The sequence below is a fragment of the Stylophora pistillata genome, chromosome 5, assembly GCF_964205215.1.
Source record: "Stylophora pistillata chromosome 5, jaStyPist1.2, whole genome shotgun sequence".
Classification (NCBI taxonomy): domain Eukaryota; kingdom Metazoa; phylum Cnidaria; class Anthozoa; order Scleractinia; family Pocilloporidae; genus Stylophora; species Stylophora pistillata.
This window is the reverse complement of record NC_142523.1, coordinates 7,916,589-7,939,288: the sequence shown is the minus strand read 5'-3', so window position 1 is coordinate 7,939,288 and position 22,700 is coordinate 7,916,589. Positions and strand designations below refer to the sequence as shown.

General features: G+C 39.4%; 1 protein-coding gene, 1 long non-coding RNA gene and 1 pseudogene across 11 annotated transcripts; 1 reads left to right on the top strand and 2 right to left on the bottom strand.

Annotated features, from left to right (window-relative positions):
- The first annotated feature begins 1,189 nt into the window (after positions 1–1,189).
- Positions 1,190–7,129, top strand: LOC148730066 (uncharacterized; annotated as a pseudogene). Its single transcript, XR_016001771.1, has 6 exons — positions 1,190–1,478; positions 2,690–2,825; positions 3,555–3,745; positions 4,260–4,404; positions 4,625–4,684; positions 5,638–7,129. The product of XR_016001771.1 is annotated as an uncharacterized LOC148730066 (transcript).
- On the bottom strand, positions 5,997–7,589 carry LOC148730065 (uncharacterized). The gene is made up of 2 exons (XR_016001772.1): positions 7,421–7,589; positions 5,997–7,260 (listed from the first exon to the last, which is right to left on the bottom strand). It is a non-coding gene; the product is annotated as an uncharacterized LOC148730065 (long non-coding RNA).
- Positions 7,590–15,230: 7,641 nt separating this feature from the next.
- Positions 15,231–22,336, bottom strand: LOC111330807 (uncharacterized). Of its 9 annotated transcripts, none has more exons than XR_016002148.1 (14): positions 21,724–22,336; positions 21,516–21,618; positions 20,725–20,945; positions 20,586–20,635; positions 20,009–20,090; positions 19,648–19,818; positions 19,392–19,537; positions 18,970–19,081; positions 18,126–18,209; positions 17,290–17,470; positions 17,000–17,049; positions 16,773–16,841; positions 16,624–16,684; positions 15,231–16,041 (listed from the first exon to the last, which is right to left on the bottom strand). XR_016002148.1 is itself a non-coding variant. In XM_088762264.1 (14 exons), exons 1-14 carry the CDS (start codon positions 22,156–22,158, stop codon positions 15,981–15,983), a joined length of 1,854 nt encoding a protein of 617 aa, XP_088618390.1. In that variant the 5' UTR covers positions 22,159–22,335; the 3' UTR covers positions 15,231–15,980. The 9 variants fall into 9 exon arrangements, 5 of the variants coding, with proteins under 5 accessions (XP_088618390.1, XP_088618389.1, XP_088618393.1 ...); XM_088762264.1 differs by having other exon boundaries at positions 16,960–17,049; positions 18,126–18,197; positions 21,724–22,335; XM_088762263.1 differs by having other exon boundaries at positions 16,960–17,049; positions 21,724–22,334.
- Positions 22,337–22,700: the final 364 nt, after the last annotated feature.

Here is a 22,700-nt window from a genome sequence, read left to right as displayed (position 1 = left end):
CGTAAAAGCATTTTGCAATTGTAAGTATTTGAGGACCTTTTATGAAATGCTGTACAATCAAAAATCTCGCACACTAGAAACCCAAGCTTAGAGTGTCACCATAATGAGCGACCCGTATCGTGTTTGATGACGAAGAGTTAATAACTTAAAGGTGTCGTGTATCTGCTACATGTATTTCCGCTGTCATTCGGGTTACGAAAGATCGATTCACGTTCTTACTCGGGCTTTCCGAAGCAATAATCATTTTAATAATACAATACAAAAGAGCTAAAGTGCAAATGAGCACAATATGCTAAAGTGTATTTCAAGGTTTCTTTCAAACAACTCTACCTTTTGTTCTCCCAAAAGAATTAGTGGGTTGTTGTCTTGGCAATCATGTGTTCATTTGTCATAAAAATAATCATATTCAAATAAAAATTTCAATGTATCAATAAAAAAGGCATTACCTTTCGAACATTCATAGAGGGATATATAAATTATGAAGGCTTACTGAGGAGTAAACTGAGTTAGTTTACCACACAATAACAATAAAAAACAGAAAAGAATATCCGATGGTTTATTTGTTATAACTAGATACTTTTCTTTTCTTTACATGATTGAAATTTCATTTCGCAACAGTATGTTTTCGCTGTCTGTATCTGCCTAATGGACTAACTTCAGAGAGTTTGCATAATTCATAATCCTACAAATCCCACCATTTTATCAGTAAACCTCCCCTCTAAGTCCTGTACATTTTCTTCTCGATTTGGTACTGTCAATTTGGTGTACCTCATCACTTTTCTTCTGGAAAATAAATTGAAACTGTGAGAAGAAGTTACAACTCAATCACTTCTTCCGAACCAAGAAACTTCAATCCAGGTATTTGGGTAATATATCGCAAATAAGCGCCAAAGATTGTAAAACGTGCAATAGCGGAGTTAATATTCTACATTGAAGAATTCAATCTACAAATATTTCAGAACTTGTAAGAAATAGACAACTTTTTTGAGAGACATGTTTCGGCATGCTTATGCCATCTTCAATCAATGAGTAACTGAACGTGCCTACTTACACAATCTAAATGGCTAACACCCATATAATCTTAATTTAGATCAGTGGGTTCAAGCCGTGTTAAATGATCATCTAAGTCTTCCCAGTAGCTTATTAAATATGTATAAACATTTCGACCAATCAAATTCCTTTACTTGGAATGCGTAAGGGGAAATCCTTTACCGAATAGTTACGAATTCGCTAGCTCTACTTGGTTTGGACGTTCAGGTATTATCGGCTTTGTCGTGTACTTTTGGCGCTTCTGCGTCACTATGACTGACAAGGATACAAGTAGAGCTCGCAAAAGAACATATAATAAAATAAGCGATGTACAAAAGTCAAAACTACAAGAATATTATGACGGCGGCATGAAAACATGCAGTTCTGATAATACGGGAAAGATTGGTGTGGCAGCCGCGGAAACTGGGCTGACTATTGATCAAGTAAAGGTAAGATATTTATTAGTTGGACTGAAACACTACCATGTTTGATGTATGCGGAATACCCCGCCACTTATTTACATCTCGTTGAATAATGATAGCGATCATTGTGGTGACTGCTGCTTTCTTCAGAGCGCACCGACATATGTAAATGATGTAGTGGTATATTGTCCTTCAGAATTATACTTCCCTTACTCTATGTACTGCACCAACTTATCTTTTAAAGGATTGAATCTTAAACAAAATTTTGCCCGTCATACACCAAGGTCAAGGAAGTTCACTGTACGATTGTACTATTCATAATGAGGCGTTGTGGTAATTGTTTGCCTCGTTAATTAAAGGAAGCTCCCATGTTTTCTTTTAAATAATTGTTTTGTACCGTTTTATGCTCGAAAATACGCTTGCAGTCTGCAGTATAATCAATGATCAAGAATATACCGGTAAAAGAAGATAGGCGTTTACTCATTCGTTATTATAAATTATAAAGAATAATTATTTTGTGTTACCCTATTGAGAGCTAACGTAAGCAACCTTAGTGAAACGTAGGCTAACCCTAGTGCCCTGTTGGCCAACAGAAGAGCTAGTTAGGCTAACCTGAGTGCTCTGAGGCTAACCGGAGCACAAGTTTGGCTAATTGGAGCTGACAAGTAGGCTAACCTAAAAGTGTTAATAGTAGGTAACCTGTTAGCTAACGATCGAATCCTGGCTCGTCAGTTTAGGTTACATCCTCAATCTAGAGTGGTTGAATGTTACATTTATCATCCATTCGACATCCATGTACATGCCAAGAAGATCTACCTTTGTGAATTTGTTGCCAGCCAATCATTCTGTTCTGGATCGAATACAATCTATTGATCAAGTAAAGTATACAAGCTCAGAGCTTCTGCGTGCAGCTTGCATGGGTATTAATAGGGTCAGGTCCTGCCAGGGGGTTCCCTGTGTTGCTTATCTGAATTTAAAAAGCTACGGTGTCATTATTTTGTCTATATTTCTCCACCTTGTTGTTGTTGTCGGAATTTTGGTGAACAAGATCTTAATTTTTTCAGACTTTAATATATTATGCTATCACTACTTTTTTGGCCATGCATGTCCCTTGTAGGAATTCACCCTGGCTGGGCCTCTATAGGGCCAGCAAGGGAAAGAGGGCGAAAAGGGAAGGGTTGCTATTGTAGCTTAAGGCATTTTGAAATACTTTATTTTAATGTGATACATTTATATAGAAATGGATTGGAAATGCTAGACAAAAGGAAAAGATAAGTTCTGGAGTACAAGCAGCTCCAAAGCCAATTAAGATTCCGACGGGTTCACGTGGCTCACACTCCTACAACATGTTCTGTTCAGAGTATTTCAAGTCAGGTGAGAGGCCTGATAATGTTTTCAAACACTAAGAACAAATTATTTACATGCATTGTAACTATTATAGACCATTGCTAAAATAATTATAGGGTTACATTAGAGGCATTACAATCCTGGGGGATGGGTTTGCAAATCCCCCCATCCGCCATTTAAAAGAATTTTTCAGCATTTGTCAGGCAAAATGCTTAGAATTCAGGCAACATTAGAATCAATTTTAAGGCAGTTCTGCATCAGTTTAATGCTAACACATTAGGAAATTGTGTCATTTTTTCAGGCATGGAGGTCACAGTCCCCCCCTCCAAGTCCAAGGGTGCCTGTACGTCTATGGGTATCATTAATAAACCTCTACCAGTGAATTATTTCTAAGAAATGAATATTGTAGCTTTCTCTCCTAACTTTGTCTGCTGGATGTTAGTTTTATTTTGGTGCCAGAATACCAGATTTAAATCAATAATGGACTGTGGTTTTGTTAAATGTTTCTAAACCCCAGGAGGGGTACTTGCAAGGGTGGGGGTCCGACAGAGCTCTATATTGTAACCCAAAAGAGTGTTCATCCTCAGCTTCTTTTAACCTTTGACAACATAATAGATTGGTTGATTAATTTATTTTCAATTTTAGTTAGATCTTTGATTGCTGAGGAAACTGAAAATCATGCAGTGACACTATAATAATCAAACTAATTCAATTGATATTCTGTGGAAATGAAAACTTTAATTTTTTTTTTGCTAGATGAGTGCAAGAAATTGTCTTTGTCTCAAAAGAACAAAGAAGCTGCCAAGAAGTGGCATGACATGACATCTGCAGAAAAAGATGAGTTCAAAGGAAAAGCAGAAAGTTTAAAGGCCCCAGATGTTTCAGAGCTTAGTGAGGCTCAAAAATCTAAGTTGATATCAGCTCACAGGAAAAATCTTCTAAATGAGGTAAAGATTTCAATCACTTTAAGAAATAATCTCTAAGTCAAATTCCAATTAGGCAGCATAAACCATGAAAATTCAGAATAATTTAAAACTTTATTAAAAGTGGATGAATAATTTCTAATTGTTGTTAGTATAATTTCAGAGCTGAGCAAAGAGTTTCCAACAATCTGATTGGTCGAGCGGTTCCTTATATGATGCTATATAAACCACTCTGCATGGTTTATATAAAATGTTAAAATAAAATGTTAGTAAGTGTTACTAAAATGTTATGATTTTAGAAATTTCTCTGTTGTTCAGCTCTGAAATTATACTAAAACAATTATTCACCTCAGGTTCGGTGAATATTGTGGAATAATCCCCTCTACTTCGTCTCGGGAATTATTTGATGATATTCACCTCTCCTTTGGCGAATAATTGTTAATTATACTCTGTGGTAATTAATGGAACATGCAGATGTTTGTGTCCTTTTGAGTAATTATCCTCGTGCCACATTTTACTTTTTCATCTACTTCAACAGATCATGTTTCTGGAAGACTTAGGCTGTGAATCTTCTCTGATTTTTCAAGACACTTCAGGCCAAGTGTACAACTTTGGTTCAAGTGCAGGGTACTCTTTTTTATGCCTGAATCCTGACATCAACATCAAATTCCGAGACCACTTTGGTATTATATTATTACTTTGAATTAGTAATATTATAAACATCTTTGAAAGTGTTCTGTTGATTTTTTAGCATGCAACTGTATTTAGCAGAAGCTTATATCAGTAGCTTATACTATTCAGTGTGTCATCCAATTGACGAGATTATTCATGATTGTAAATAAGGTGAATATGTTATCAAAATAGACCAGAAACTACATAGTACCTCTCTCTTTATTTATTTAGCTTGCACCAATGAGAGGTTCACATACAAAGATGTACAACAGCTATTCAATCCCAAATACAGTAAGTTTAAAAATATACATATTATTTACTTTATAGTACAGATATTAACATGTAATTGTTGTCATCATCATCATCATCATCATTGTCATCATTATTATTATTAGCTGATTGGTTGTGAATGGCTTATTCGATATATACCTTAATAGCAGCATGGGCTGAATTGCTAAGGTTTACAATGTTATTAAGGTTGAGATCAGACGTCAACATTATCAGGCGCCTCTGCCAGCCACTTCAGTCCATGTAACGACCTCACCTTTCCCCCCACACATCCCACCCCAGTGGAGGACATCCATCACACAGTAATCTCGTGTGTGGGAAATTCACATTTCCTACCTCTAACCCTGCAGGAGATGGGGCCTACAGTTTATTCTTCCTTATCCAAGAAGACTAGAATATCTATCCATTTCTTGATATTATCGAAAGGTAGAAAATTCTCCTCAGGTATTTTAAGGCCATGAGTATTGATCCGACTGGGCCTTGAGCCCGCACAACACAATCCGGTGCTCTAAGCAATTGAACTAACTAGCTGGCGGTAACAACAAAGATGATGATGATGTCTATAACAAAATCCTCAAACCTGATTGATTCTGAACAGCGATTATTTGATCCTTAATCTGAATACTGTAATAAGCAAACTGTCCAATTTGGCCTGTGTGATAATCATTACAGCTGCTTGTAATTGGACAGATCAAATCTGACAGTAATATGCAGCCAATGAAAATCCAGTGGAAAATGGCACTAGCCAATGAAATTGAATTACTTATTCCTACCTTGTGTCTCACATTTTAGCAAAGAAAGTGTATGATGGGACATGTGGAAATGGTCAATATGACTTACTGTCATTCATTTCAGGGGTACTCAGGCTCGTTACTTCCCCAATTACTTCCTACATTTTACTCCACTCAGTGCTATTATCATTACCAATCAATGTTTCTCTTTCTTTTGCACTGTAGGTGAAGCAATAAAGAAACCAGGCAGCAGGGTGCCGTATCTACGTGGGGGTTTTACAGTAGAAAATCTCCCAGATGGCATTTTCTTTAAGAAACCCTTCCATTATGGCACTAAGCAACTCCAGGCCATACTGGAGAAAAAAAGCGAAATTAAATTTGTGATTACCGATAATTTAGATATCAACTTGCAAAGCAACAGGAATGTTATTCCCTCTCTAACTCAGCCTGAAACAGTAGTCACTCTTCTGTCCAGGATAGTGGACAGACAATGTGCAGAAAGGGTAGTTAGACTGTCTGACAAGATTAAAGAACAAGATGTGGAGGTTGTGGAGTTCAGACTTGACCAGGAAGAGAGACTAAGATTAAATGAATATAGTTTTTATTTTGAAGATGATGCATGGCTTGCTGTCGGTGCTAATATTCAACACTCCACAGAAGCACAAGGGCTTATTGTCCCAGTGTTTACTGAGTCAGAAGATGAGAAATTCTGGCTTTTCTACAGTATCCAGAATCCATCAAAACTAGTTAAAGCATCATTTACTTTCAAGCTAAAAGGGTATTGGCTTGACTTACAAGGCCAATCCAACTACAAATTACTCAACAATCATCAGGATTGTGTTACTATTGCCAACTTGATCAAAAATGGACCCTATGGGCCATTATATTTTTTGCAGAGGATAGAAATTTCAGATGACCAGTATTTTAATATACCTGAAGTATTTAACAATGCAATATATGCTGCCTTAAGAAGTAGCACTATTATTTGAAATTTAACAATATTTATGTACTTTAATTCAGTGTGGGCACAAGACTATAAAGGCATAAAATCATAAGTCATATGAAGAACATTGAGAAGTTTTTAGTGCCACATATGAGCACATCTTTGAATTGCTATTTAGACAAAACTTCAAGATCCATGAAACAAAAAAGGAACATTCCATCCAAAAATGTAAAATATCAAAACTCAAAGCTCATGAATTCATTTTCCACTCAAATCACTGAAATCATTATCAATCACCATCATATAATTTTATAGACTATGCTACTAATGACTTCCCCCAAATTATTTGTAACTACTGCTGTATATGTAGACAGAAAACAGGAACTCAAACTGGTAGCATTTTTTTTTGTTTTTCAAACATAAACTTTAATTTAACATCCTTTTCGAAGAACCTGTCAGAAAGCCAATTTTCAATGATAGCCAGCTGACAAACAGAGAATCCTAATCGTGGTTCTTAAATTGTTACTATTATCAAACTATAGATAATGATTAGCCTAGAAGTTTTTTGCTCATTTGTTGATCATTTTCAGTGGTCAACCCAAGTGGTATGTGACTCTATATTAAATGAATAGAAATTGTGGTATAAAGTACTTTTAATTTATTACCTATATGTTGTATATTATAACAATACGTTACATGCATTTCATATTTTGTAACAAAGACCACTTGTACAAAAAAAAAAAAGTTAACATAAAATTAAAACTCAGCATCGTTTGTGTACTAGTGACAAGTACTTTTCAGAATCTTTGCCGATATTGTGTACTTTTGGTAGGTGGTAATCGAAGCGTCGTCCAACCCAGGTACATCCCCGTAGTGGACAACATCTCATGTGCCTCGTGGTTTTGCTGAAAATATAGGGAAAATGCAATGTGTCAAAATGAGCATGAATTGAAAAAGGTTAAGAATGCTGTTTACCGTAGAGAAAACACTTAAATCTATGTAACTACAATGAACACAATCCTCTTGAAAGCAGAACTCAGAACAATAGGAAATTTAATAAATTACCTATTTTCCTGATTTCCTTTGCCCTTTTCCTGATTCTTTTCCCTATTTAGCCCCTCAACTTCACTCTTACTCAGCTTATGTGCATGCTTCAAATGGTTTGAAAGATTATTGTATTCCTTCTGGCAAATCTGGAAATAAAATTATAGCAAAATAGATATGTGAATATTTCATTTTGAATCATCATGACTGCTTAGCTTTTAATTGCAAAATGACAGGTAGCTGAGATCATCATTAGATCTAGATAGGCCAAGCATCAACATATCACCTGCAAATATCTCTCTGCAAAGAGTGATCTATTCGTATGTAACATTGTTTTGTGCAAATAAAATTCCAGATTCCCATACACTGCTGTGCTAATAAAATAATAATCCAGCAATGTTGCAGATTGTTTCCCAAAGTATTTTCTTATGATAGGAAAGGATGGGCCAAAATCAACATCTTAAAGGTATAATTCTAGATGTCATTCTCACACCACTGTACAGACTCCACCACCTTTGTGGTTTGAATCCTTTTGAGTACCAAGATGAGTGTCTTTTGTTTACAGTTATACATCATAGTGCTACATATGTACCTTTTAACATAAAGCCCAAGGAGAAGGGGGTTGCTAGGCTAGCCATGGAAATTTGACTGTGAGGGCAGTTTAGTATCTTGTAGGGAACTTAAAGAGCACACGGAATCCGCATTGCAACACACCTTTTATTCCTCGCACACTCCTTCTATATACATCACACCACCTCATTCACGTGCTTCATGCTAATTAGATTACGTCATCACCGATACTATTACCCAAACACTAAATCCCTCCCTTGATTGAATTTAAACTCAGCTATAATCCCTGGTGCTATTTTCGGTAAATAAGCGAAACCAACAGAACTCGTTAGCATACTAAAATTTGCAATTGTTCAGTCAAAGTTCATTGACAACTGTTCAGTGTAACTGATAGTCCCTCAGATGTGCCGGTGCACGTCTGACACGAGCAGATCTTCGCGTATCTTGTTCCGCTGCCCGTGGAGGATTCATTGCCTGTGGAAGATCAAAATCCATCACATAATCATCTTCCTCCCGTACAGCAGTGTTCTGGTGTAACTTGTGGACATGCGATACATTGCGCATGAACACACGTCCATTTCTTCGCTGCAGAATAAGGCTCGGTCCCTTACGTTCTAGCACTGTGTAGGGTTGAGGGTCATACAGCGTTGATAGCTTGTTCTGCCGCGCCTGCTGTAGCAACACTTTGTCTCCTGATTTGATGTCTGATGGACTCGCTCTGTTTCTCTTGTCTGCATAAACCTTTGTGCGCTGCTTGGCTTGTTGGTCCTTACCCTTTGCAGACTGTATTGCAGCAGATACAGCATTCGACATCCGTGTCTCAACTTGTGGGACTTTGGTTCTGATCTCACGTCCTAAATGTAGAAACGCCGGCGACGCTCCGGTAGTCGCATGAGGTGTCGCACGGTAGTTCAGTAGGAAGGCAAACATGTCAGTGCGCCAATCCTTTCCTTCAGCATGCGCAGTGCGAATTGCCTTCTCAATTGTCCTGTTAAATCGTTCAACCCCTGCATTCGCCTGAGGCCAGTAGGGTGTGACCTTCCGATGCTGGATGCCATGCGTTGCCAGGTACACCTCAAATTCCTCTGACACAAGATTTGCACCGTTATCTGTGACTACTTTCTCTGGAAGCCCATGTACAGCAAATATCTTTCGAAGATGTCCGATTATGGCCGCAGAGGTAGTTGAGCGTACAATGACTACTTCAGGCCAGCGCGTACATGCATCTTCACAAACCACGAGACTTTCTCCTGTAGGGAACGGTCCACAGAGATCGATGTGTACCTCTTGCCATGGTTTGTCAGGCATCACTGTAGGTCGGAGTGGCTCTGCAGTAGACTTGCCCGCAACAGATTGACAGGGTAGACATGCCTTGACCATTGTCTCCACTTGATGTGTGATACCTGGCCACCAAACCTTCTCCCTGACCATCTGTTTGGTCCGCACAATGCCTTGGTGACCCTCGTGTGCATTTGCTAAGGTTGTTTGCCAGAGGGTACTAGGCATGACAATACGATGTCCTCGCAAGATGATTCCATTGGTCACACACAGTTCATCTCTGACCCGCCTGTAGGGCCTGAGCTCTGGTGTGTCTGGCCACTCACAGTCACTCAGACAACATCGTACTTGCTGTAGTATTGGGTCTGCCTCAGTAGCATTTGCAATCTGCTCAAGTGTGAGTGCTTTTGGAACCGCGTTGACTGTGACGTAGTTAATATATTCTTCGGCAATGTTCCTTTCCCGGAACGGTTGGTTTTCTAACGGCAATCTTGAGAGGACGTCAGCTGGGTTTGTCTTTCCGGCCATGTGTACAACATCAAATGTGTATGGCTGCAGTCGAAGTGCCCATCTTTCAATCCGAGGCGGTGGCTTGGATTTAGGGTTGTAAATAACTTCGAGCGGCTTGTGATCCGTGTACAGGGTGAACAGTTTACCATAAAGTAAATATGAAATCGCTCGCAAGCCCACACAACCGCCAGTGCCTCCTTTTCGGTCTGAGAATACCTCCTCTCAACATCTGTTAACGTGCGACTCGCATATGCCACAGGATGAACACAATCACCACGTCGCTGCAGCAAAATGGCACCAAGTCCAACAGGACTTGCGTCAACTTTCAGCTCCGTTTCAGCGGCTTGGTCGTAATGTGCAACAACACAGTCACTGGTTAGAATGACTTGAAGGCGGCGAAATGCCTCTTGTTGCGCGTTACCCCAGACCCACTCTGTATCACTCCTTGTGAGCATCCGTAATGGCTCAGCGAGGGTTGCAAAGTTTGGGATAAAACGCGCACAGTAGTTCACTAACCCGAGAAAACTCCGCACTTCCGCTGCATTCTGTGGTGTTCGCGCGTTCCTCACCGCTTCAACCTTCTTGTCGTCCGGTGCAATGCCATCGGCAGAAATCTTAAATCCAAAAAATACTAATTCTGGAACACTAAAGATACACTTCTCTCGGTTAAGCGTAAGTCCCTTGTTCTCAAGGCGTGCAAGTGTAAGTTCCAAATTCCTGTCATGACTGTCTTGGTCAGAGCCAAACACAATAATATCATCAGAAATGTTCCTTACTCCGGGAATTCCTTGAAGAGTTTGCTGAATGACATATTGGTACATTTCTGGTGCTGATGACAAGCCAAATATTAAGCGTTTGTAACGCTTAAGTCCCTTGTGTGTTGAGAAAGTTGTAAGCACTCTAGACTCTGGGTGTAGTTCGACCTGATGATAGCCCCATCGCAAATCAAGCTTAGAGAACACAGCTGCTCCATTAAGTGCTTCCAATGTTTCCTCAAGTGTTGGTATTGGATGTCGCTCTCTGATCACAGCTTCGTTTGCACGACGCATGTCGACGCAAACCCGTACTTCGCCATTGGACTTTGGGACCGCGACTAAAGGCGAAACCCAGGGCGTTGGACCGTCAACATCCTCAATAATGTCGAGGTCTTGCAATTCATTGAGCTTTTTCTCCACATCCTTACGAACGTGAAAGGGAAGGCGGCGCTGCGGTTGCGCAACTGGAGAAATTTCTGGGTCGATGTGTATTTTTAATTGATAATCCCGCAGTTTGCCAACGCCGTTAAACACTGCATTATGTTTGTCCACAATCACTTGTACAGATTTCACTGTAATTTGGTTAACTGTGCTCGGGTATTCCGGGCCAACTCTTAGTAACCCAAGCTCCGTTGCAGTTTCCTTGCCCAACAATGATCCCGCATTTAAATTTTCAACAACCACGAAGTCGGCCTGTGTGTGAAATTGAGTTGTTGACACATTGGCACGGAATGTTCCTTTGACAGGAAGCGGCGTTTTCGAGCCGTACGTGTAAATTTTGACATCGGAATTTCTGAGAACAACTCCTGTATTCGACAATCGGTTGAATGTAATACTGTCCAGGACATTGACACTTGCCCCTGAGTCAACAATAACCGGAATCGATGTACCTTCAACAGTTATTTGCACAGTATTGTCGTCCATGTTGCCCCTAATCGCCCACAAATATTCATCGTCTGAACCAGGGTCTTGTTCGGTTGTCACGTACCGAAGCCCATTTGCATTCCGTTGTTGCGCAACGTTCTGAGAACTAGTGGCTCGATTCGGAACTCCTTTGCAAACTCCACCGAAGTGTCCTTGCTTTCCACAGTTACTACAAGCTTTTCCAATTGCAGGACACGAAGGATCTTTCGCGCGATGACCCGCACGTCCACAACAAAAACAGACAATTTGCCTCGTGTCATGGTTCTGTGGTCGTGAATTCTTCGCATTCTTTGGTTGACACGACCGTGACTTTCCACTGTTTCTTCCTCTCGATCTTTGAAATCCGCCCGAGACCTTGTTGACCCGTCCTGAAGAGCCCGGCGCTGCCTCCATTGTAGTAGCGTGTAGGTCAGACGCTTCAATTGATCGAGCGATCTGTAAAAGCCCATCCAGTGTTAGGTCGGTTTCTCGTAGTAGTCGACGGCGAAGACTGTTCGAGGCGCATCTACCCACCACTTGATCTCGGATCATTTCGTCCACATTTCCATACTCGCAAGATTTCGCAAGGCTTCGTAATCGCGTCACGTACGAATCGATGTTTTCAGTCGGCTGTTGCGCTGCCTGCCGAAACACATGTCTCTCAAAGGGAATGTTCTTCTTCGGCTCAAAGTACTCGGTTAATTTCGCAAGTGCCGTATCGTAATCCTCTCCAGTACCACTGAGAGTTTCAAAAACCGTTTGGACTTCAGGGCCTGCTAAGTGCAACAGGACAGCACGTCGTTGTTTCTTTTCGGTAATGTTAGATGCCACCAGAAAGTATTCCAAACCTTTAACCCATTTCGACCAGCGCTGCCCGAGTGTCATTTGATCGCTTGAGACGGAGAAAGGGGGAATAGCAGGTAACTGTAATGTGGTGGCCATCACTTCTTCTTCCAACTCCTCAGAATTAGACATAAAATCCTTGCATCCTCGTCGCCAAATTTAGTATCTTGTAGGGAACTTAAAGAGCACACGGAATCCGCATTGCAACACACCTTTTATTCCTCGCACACTCCTTCTATATACATCACACCACCTCATTCACGTGCTTCATGCTAATTAGATTACATCATCACCGATACTATTACCCAAACACTAAAGGCAGTCCCCAAGGTAGGTGTTTTGATTTTCTGTCATTCATGTCCCTTGGGTGCATGATGAATTTTGGCAATCGTTATAAATGACCACACTCACTTGCCCTAAGGTAGGGATTTAGACACCTTTTTCACCAATTTCGGTGTCCTGACAGGGGTGGCAAATATGACAATTTTTGGACAGAAAATATCAAAATCCCCAAACCTTGCTTGACCCCTCCTCCTGCGACCCCGTCTCGTCCGGTACATTGAAAACTACAAGTCATACTCACACTGCAGGGGTATTTAGAAATTTTTTTTCCTTAGTCGTTTCCTCCGCTGTGGCAACTTTGACAGGTTATGATCATTCAAGTGACTTAAAATGCTTTCGGCCTCGTTGGACATCTTCATCTTTATCAATTCCATTGACATTCCTGTACGAATGGAGGTTGTCGACTCCACGTTTCGGATCTCATGGAAATGGCAAACAAGATTTTCCATTAAACCGAGAAAGCGTCTTCTTTGCGTTAATCCAATATCCTTTGCCACTTTCTTTTCTTGGCGAAATTGAACAACAAGATCAATAGGGTCGTATCCATTTTCGAAAAGGAAATACATTTCAATTGAAGGGTGCAAAGAGCAGCGTAAGTTCGTGACCTCCCTCCCTGTGGCTTGTCTGGGAGTCTGGTTCCCAGTCTTGAGGTTAGAGGTAGACAGCTGTAACATTACTCAGCCTTCGATCCGAGTCTTTCAGTTCAAAGATGTAGTTTGAAGATATGCCACGCACAACACGTTTTCTCTTTTTTTTTTTTTTTTTTTTTTTCAGCAGCAATCGATTGAAAAAAGAAAAATTAATCGCGGTGTCTCAGTGCGTCACCGTTCCGTCTCTTTTTCCTCGCCTTCCCCTTCTCCCTCCTCCCACGCCTCACACCTTAACTCCCCCCCCCCCCTTCCCAACTTTACCTAGATGAAATGATTCTTCCACGTTTGTTACTTTGATTGCCGGAAAAACATGGCTTCTCGATGTAGTGGAGAAGTTTCACATTATCATGGTCATCATGGCGCAAGGACACCAGCGCACGTGCTAATCTCGTTAAAAGAATTTAGGAAAACTTCACATGGTTAGCCAACCCACTGTAAATAGCTGTTATGATATCTTCTTGCAGAAACATGAATTCACCGTCAAAAATAATCTTTAAACACATACGTCCGTACACACAATTGTGAACACTGGAGAGGAATACGGTAGTTATATATGCTATAACGAAATCATGTGCTAAACCCGACTACTGGACTATCTAAGAAAGGACAAAAAAAAAAAACCTTTAGAACAATTTTATGAAGAAATCAGTCGATAAAAACTATTACTGAACATTACCTTCGCCAGGAAAATGATATTTTAAGAAATAGTCTAGTATCATGGAGGTTGGAGGACGATCGACGTCGTGTGTGACTTGTGGTTGATTTGCTACTTGTTGTACAATAACACGACAACATAACGAATAAGGCGAAGATCCAGAGTTAGCAATTGATCGCGTTAAACCTCTGCGCAATTTGCAGAACACTTTTACAGAGTAGCGCTGACTGCCTGTTTACCATTTTAACAACATAATCCGTTAAGTCGCCTGAAATAATTACAACTTATAACTTTTCCTCAGTAATTCCGGCACGTGCTAATTTCGTTACGGGTGTGTCAATTTCGTTATGGCCTCACAAAGGACATATACTGATATATTTTACTTGATATCATACATAACAGAAATTGGAAATTATGTGGCACATATTGACTATTTCATGGATGTCACCCAGATATGTTTTGCCTAAACACTGTATAGCAAGGTTACATAATGAGATCCATTGCCATCTAAGAATGATAGGAGGTGCATGGGTATATCTACATACATACATACATACACTTTATTTGGTATAGCAGTTGAATTAAGGCAGCTAAAAATAGCTGATGTGGACCAGCTGTTATCGAAACAATTTACATTAACAATATAAAAATTAATAAATAGATAAAACCGCATGAATTCTATGGATAAGATCAACGATACAAATGAAGTTTGAAATTAAAAACTAAAAAGTTTTGTTGGACGGGTGATGGTTACGTAAACTATGCAACGCTCAAAATGCGTCATTTCAGTTCAGTAAGGATGGTCTGAATTGACAATGTACTAAAGGACGACGACCGAGTTCAGTATTTGGCTCATCAACTAGAGTATTCAAACCTAAGTTATATAAAGCGATAATTAAAATACAGAGTTTATGTAGATATTCGAGGCACCCACCCCACACTTGCTAATCTCTGTCTACCTATCATTCCCTTTGGTACAGATCGACAAAGATGACTAATGTTTTTGTTCGACAATGGTGGACCTCTCAAAATTGCATGACAACGGTGACTCATGGTCCGACATCTTTTCCACGCCTACAATTGTACCTCCAGTGAACTCCAATCCATACAAACATGATTTTCAATCATATCAGAACCTAACAGAGTCTGTATGGGAGTCTAATAAAACGGGGTTTTGACTAGGTGGCTACGTAGAGCTGTCCACTTACGAGTGTCCGTTAGTTAAGGGAGCTTCGGCACCGATTAGCGTATGAAATATGCCCTCTACACATGTTATGTATAGTCCTAATAACGTAAAACTGCAACGAATCACCACCAAGATGAAATTTGCCAACGGTGAGAATTTATTAAAACATATTGGATGATTAGCCAGTCATTACAATCCTACACGATGTATAGCCGCCCAGTTGGCCCAATGGATAGAGCGCATTACTGTTGTGCGGGAGGTCGAGGGTTCGAGCCCCGGCCGGGCCAACATGCAAGGTCTTCAAATAATTGAGAAGAATTTGCTACCTTTCTATAAAATCAAGGAATGGTTAGATATTCTAGTCTTCTCGGATAGGGACGAATAAATGGAGGTCCCGTCTCCTGCAGGGTTGGGGGTAGGAGACGTTAATTTCCCACGCACGAGATTACTGTGTCAGTGGATGTCCTCCCCTGGGGTGGGGTGGGTGGGTTTACTGGGCCCGCAGTAATTGGCGCAAGCTGTTGTGATGTCCCAGGCGGTTGGCGAAGCTAATAAAATAAATTGATATTTATTGGGTTTTCCGAGAAGTTTACCCACTATTAGCGCTCGCACATAAACAAAACAACGGCTGTTTCTGTATGGTTTTGGCAAGCACCAGAGACAAAATGAGCTTTATTCATCATCAGATAATTCGCTGTCTGATGATAGTTCTAACACAAAGGCCTCATCGTCCACATCTTCCTCCATCATCAATTCGTTTGATTTCTCGTCATCTGGAAGATAGTCGATACCACTCAAATGAGCATAGGTTCTTGCTTCCTCAGCATGATCAATACGTTGAGGGGAATCCAAGATACCACCCCACAACTGGGCCACGAATCACAACGAATCAACATCTTTTACCACCAACCTTCCCTTCATCTTCATCTTGTACATCGTTCAATTCATTTCTGAAAAAAAAAAAAATTAAGTGGGTGGAGATAAGTATAAGATATGTTCAGTTTAATACTGAGTAATTATATCAGCTAAGGTGGAAAGAAAGGGAAGTACGAATACGTTTGTTATATTATTGTGAAAACGGGTTTTTGCCTTCACAACTAAACGGACGGATGGGGGACAACTCGATAAACTTCTTCTGGGAAAAGGTTTTTCCTGGGGGCACTCGCTGGCTGCAGGAAGGCCGAGATCTACTTACGGCTGTTGACTATCCTCGCAGCAATGACTAACAACAACAAAGTTGGCTCCAAAGTATATTTATTAAGTACCACTGAGCTGACTAGTTTTTTACCTGACTTGACCATACTGGGTTTGACTGAAGAAAGCTATACAAAACATCTCTATTCAAGCCGAAGTCACAAAGGATTATAGCTAATGCCATGAATCAACTAAAAGATTAGTTTCACGTAGTCTACCACAACGATTGGTTAGGTAGGAAATTGCGCCTTTTACAACATTAATCACTTTCGAAAAGCTCAGGTACTCGCTATAATGTAAATCATGAATTTGGTAGGTGGTACTTCCACACTATTTACCTGAGTTTTTTAGACATAAGGAGCAAGCTGACATATGATTCGTCCCACTGCAGTGTTAATCCTGTGACAGATTAATAATGTATTAGTGAATACAAAAAAACTCAGGTTTTCCCTACTGATTTGTAATAAATGCTGAGGAATAAAACTACCGTGTTCTTTTGGTTTCAGCGCTTCCACTTCTTCCTTTTGCCACTCTTGTATCACATCATCATCACAACCTAGTACAGGTAAAATATTACAAATTGTATTGCAATAATCGGCCAGAAACGCATGCATGTAAGTCATTGTGCTGTTTTTCAATGCAATGAGTGAAAAAAAAAAGTTTAAAATGTATACCTGGAAGTTTTTCAGTGAGTTCCTCAAGCTTTGCACTTACATCATGTAGAAGAGTTTCTGCCCTAGCAAACTTTGCTTTTAGAGTAACACCTGTGAACATTGAAAGGAATCAGTTTAATGTGTGCTTATGAAAGTTAATCAACCACGACTTACATCTTAACACACGTCCTTATTGAAAACATGAAGAATTGCAACTTATACGACAGAAAACACAGCGTACGTAGATAAAGCTGTCCAGCTAAAGGTCTGGTCAATAGTTGATATATCTTCTACTTTTCAGCAAAACCTACAGAAACGTGAAAGTTATGTGTTCAATAAAATTAACCATACCAAATTTGTGATACAAATGTTGGGCATAGTGAAGAAGCCCATCAGTCAAAACATCTGTCCTCTTGTGAGCACTCATTTCTTTAGTGACAGAGGAAAACCTGCGCAGAAAGGACCATAACCTTTCCACCCCTTCACCATCTGTCAATCCAGTTCCCTTGATCCTTCTTGGACTGTATTGGATCTACAGACAATCACATTGAAGATAAACCTAAGAATCAATATGGCATGGGCCTTGCATGAGATAGTCCGCCAATACATGTACTAGCCTGCAGCGCAGGCAGATTTTAGCAGTGTGAATGATATTTCCAAATCGAGTCTTCAAAGCACCATCTTGAATTAGGAAAACAGTGGAGAGTTAGAGCAAAAATATGTTTACCAAGCCAGTAGGCGTGAGACCTCCTCCCGCATTGCATTCTCGCCCCAACTTTCCAGTAAAACAAACACTCAAAAGATAACAACCACTAAAACCACCTACACTGCATGCTATATACTCAAGAACTATAATTTTCAATTTAGGTAAAATAAACCTCGAGTAAAGGTTCACTGGCCGGTGTTTCCAAAGCTGATAGGTTTATGTAGGGTGGCCACTCTTCTAAAAGGAACATGTACATGTGCTTAAATATTTTACCTCGCTTGCTAAACTGACCCTTGGAGATCATTTGCTTTTGATTTTGGAAACTGCTGTCAGATTTCTGATCCCACACTGCTCACCCATTGGTAAGCATGGGATGTTTATTACAATTACAACTGTATTTAACCAATGTCGTGGTATTGCCACACATTTCTTCACATTGTCACCAGGCTATTTACTGTCAAACTGATATATAATTACTAACCTGGAATGATGCCTTGTGCCCATAGCAATGGAATATGGGTATGGCAACATCAACACCTTCCAAGAGGCTTTCCTGAGATGAACACTAACAAACATAATCATGTAAATGAAAATTGTGTAAGAAGTAACAAACTATTCTGAAGTTAAGATGTGATCCTCACAGATATTCATGCAATTTAAATGTAAGCAATAATGGGAATTTAACCAAACACAAAGAAGAAACGAATCTGGCCCCATTGGGATTTCAGCCCATCACATTGTCATTACAATGCTCTATCCACTGAGCTATGAACTGCCATCTGTTGGGAGCCAGCCAGTACCCACGAGAGGAAGTGATGAAACAGGCAATGGACTAAAGTGAGCTGCAAAAATGAAGTTTTATTTGATTGAGCCAACTGCTCAAAATTCATTTCATAACTCTGTCGATTACATCTTCATTTAATTCCCACAGTTCACATAATTCCAGACTGTTCCAATAAATATATCTTATTAACCAAGCGCGAGGGCCGTATTGGGAGAATATCAGCCTGAGGTCTTGACGGTACGGACCGAGCGCAGTGAGGCCTGTACAAAAAAGAATGAGGGCCGATATTCTTCCAGTACGGTCCCGAGCAAGCTTGGTTAATAAGAGATTTATTATACGACTGAAGTTCAAAGGGACCCAAGTGCCTGGTCCAATACTGAGAGAATATTGACCGGCAATAGACTTCCCGAGTCGTGTAATAAATTATTTTATTTCATCCCAAATTTAACAGAAAATACTTTGGACAGTTCTACAAAATTAAATACCACTTTAGAAATACCATTTGGCCTCCTGCACAGTCATGTTCAAAAAATTTACTTACCTTCAAATGGTGTGCTAATAGACAAGCGATGTCATACATGATGATTACCCTGCTTCTGGTGCTCTCATTAAGACTTCTAAGTCTCTTAAGCTCACAAACAGAGTATGATATTCTGTAGAGAGAAAAGATTATTGAAAAGGTGAATCAATAACCAATTTTTTCTTTTAAATCTTTTTACACAAAATCTAAGACAAATTTTTTATTTTTCCTATAATATGACATTCAAATTTAAAACAAAGTTATACAATGATGATGCTATTAGTGTAAAAAATCATAGGATGCTCCTGTATATACAAGTGTGCTAATTGTCAGCTCGACAAATTCATAATAATCATGGCTCTATCATGTAATTCTAAGAGACAATACATGTAGGATTGAGCACAACATTAGGTAAAATGTATTTACATAATTATACTCCATACCTTTCACCATGCTTTATGTTAAGGAATCCTTTAGGAAAGTCATGTCTGCATACTCGCCCAAAGACACCTTTCTCATCAAAGAGTTTGTTTTTGCCTTTTGATCTTAAAGCTGAAAGAACCTCTCCAGCATGGAAATTACTGCAGTTCTGTGATAAACAAGGGACAAAAACAGAAAATCTTGAATTCAAAGGGCCAAAAAGAAAATCATACAGTTCTCAAATTAACATCTGAGCATTGCATCACCTTATATACAGACCTGTTCCATGTCTGCTCCAGCTTTGCCATAACTGTTGACAAAATTGTCAACATCATCCTGGTCTGCAAATAGGAGTGTTCCATGTTTGGGTGTTCCTAAATCATGCCCTTTGTCCTTTTTTCTACACAATCCAAAGCACCCATCCATGCTTTCAATGAGTACACCATCATCCTATTCAAAAGAGAGGGGAAAAGAGAAAAATAGATCTAAAACAGAACAGCAACAACAACTTAAAATGAATACTGCAGAACTACAGCACTAGTCTAAAGATGAGTGCATTTTGTGTGCCCCAAAATGAATGCCATAATAATATTCCTCAAGTGCAAGCTACTCTTCAGAACAAATTACAATGTATAGTTACCCTTGGACATATAGGACACCAAGCTCCATTGTACAAATTTGCATTGTAGTTTGTACAATGCTTGTACTGATGCATGAAATACCTTCACGTGAAAACAACAAAATGTCAATTAGGACTAATTCTTTTCTTACAGCAAGTCAGTAGATGTACATGTACAGCAAGAAATATGTCTTGTAAATTAATGTAAATGGAATATTCACCTTAAAACAAACAGTCAATGTATCTTTGAATCATATGAACACAAAAGCGACAAAAGCAAAGCATGAGTTTGACAGCTATATATTTAAGCTGGGCAACTAGATAATAAATAAAGAAATATAATAATTATATAAAGAAGCACTTGTAAATCATATTGTGACTGCCTTTACTATTACTATTACTACTACTACTACTACTACTACTACTACTAATAATAATAATAATATTAATTAATAATAATAACAATAATATAACAAGAACAACAACAATAATAATAGTAGTAATAATTTTATTACTTCTAATATCAATAATACCTTAGTAGACCTTGTACGTCCACAAATTAGCAGCTTTGATACTCTCAACCTATAACCACACATACCTGAATTCTTCAAAGCATTCTGAATTAAGGATACTGTAAATTGAGCTCACCTAAAAAAAACATACCGTCCAACCAAAATCAATCAATTAAAAAAAGTCTGGTCAGATGTCTGAAAAAGACTCTTTGCAAGCGAACCTACATGTGTTGGTTGTAGCTGAGGATTGAGTTCTGTGATCACTTCTGTGATGTTTAGCAGGGACACTTGACAATGAAGAAAGACCTTCTCCACAAACTCCATCAGTTTGAAGCTGAAACCTGTGGTGGGATTTGCTGGTGACCCTGGCCAGAACTGACATTTCAAGAGTGTGACAGCATGCGGCTCACAATCACACACTTGTACATATTTGAGGTGATGATTTCCTGACATTCATAAAAAAATAAATGAACAACTTATGAAGTTAAGTATAAACAAAACAAACAAACAAAGAAAAAACATTACATACAGCTTTACATACCTCTTACTTTGTTGAGGGCCATGTAGACACCTTAACCAACCGCGAGGGCCATACTAGGAGAATAAATTATTGCCCCGAGGTCTTGAAAGTACAAACCAAGTGCAGCGAGGTCTGTACATAAAAGTCCAAGGGCCAATATTCTCCCAGCACGACAGAAAAGGCTCTTACAGATAGATGCAAGCCAAGTTTATTGTTTTTCTTTGGACTTAAATGGCAAGCCATATCATTACAAAACTTAATTGCATGTGGAATCATTCAGGACATTACCCGGTCCAATACTTAGAAATTATTGGACAGCCAATTATGGGCCCTGACATATTGAGAGAATTTAAATATCGTATCATTATCATCAGCGTTCTTGATTTTAGGCAAGCGGCAGGAAAATGTGACAAAGGAGCAGATAAAATTGAAAAAGAACGCTTCGTTTTAAAACCATTCTAGTATTTTCTAACCACTATAAATGAAATGAGCTGACCTGAGGCATCCAGAAGTCTGAACAGCTTTACTGTTGCGGTTCTGCACGTATGGCCATAGCTAACAGTTGCCTCATCTGCATACAAAGGAGAAAATACCCCATCCTAATAAAATAAAGAAAGTAAGAAGTAGATAAAAGTACAGTTTAACCAGATATGTTACACTAAAAGTAGCTAGAAGACAACCGGCCCCAAAATATTTAGACACACCTTCCATTGCTCAAGTACATGAAACTTGTTTCGATTGACATGTAGAGCTCGTGCACATTCAACACAGAAGTACTGGCGAGGGCCACAGTATTCACATCGTGTTGTAGCGATGCTCTTTTGACAGTTCACACAGTTAATCTTGTCTGGAAGATGCTGTTCTTCGATGTACGAGTTCAGCAACTTTTCCCGTACCTTTTCCCAGTTAGCAGAGATACTCAAAACACGATTTTGCTGTTGAGTTGAGAGTTCCTGCTTGTCGAGATCGTCAAGAGGGACATCTTGTTCTACTAGACTGTTGGTGTCCTGACTATTTTCCTCCGTACTTTTATGAGGCTGCTTACCAAGATCCACTCTCAGCGGAATCGATACAGTGGTTTTCTTTCCATCGCGCCCAATATTCTTCACATCAAGGCAGACGGGCTTTAACCGACGCATTTCGCAGCGATCACAATGGTTGTTCACCGATGAGTGAGGGATTTGATTGGTCGAAATGTTTATGCATATTTAATAAGCTACTGGGAAGACTTAGATGATCATTTGACACGGCTTGAACCCACTGATCTAAATTTAGATTAGGTGGGTGTTAGCCATTTAGATTGTGTAAGTAAGGTGGAACGTGAGTAATTATATAGCACTTAAGTAGGTTGATAAAATATTTACAGTATGATATAATAGAAAAGCGGGAACTAATTACAACGTGACAACAAACATCAAAGGTGTGAACTAAAACGCTAGAAAAGCGGTAGTAGTTTGTTAAGTTCAGGTTTGGTCTTATTTATATAAAAAGCTTTTTTGAGTTTTAAATCAATTGAGTTGTTAGCAGAATCCAGAATACGGCCAAAGCAAGAAAGGGAGTATTTGTTCTTACAAGGACATGTGTTGAAATACTCAAAAATATGCGAGTTTTTATCGCTTTCTGTGTGCTCCTTTATCCCAGTAGAGAAGTGGCGACTAGTTTCGTCAATATAATGGGAATT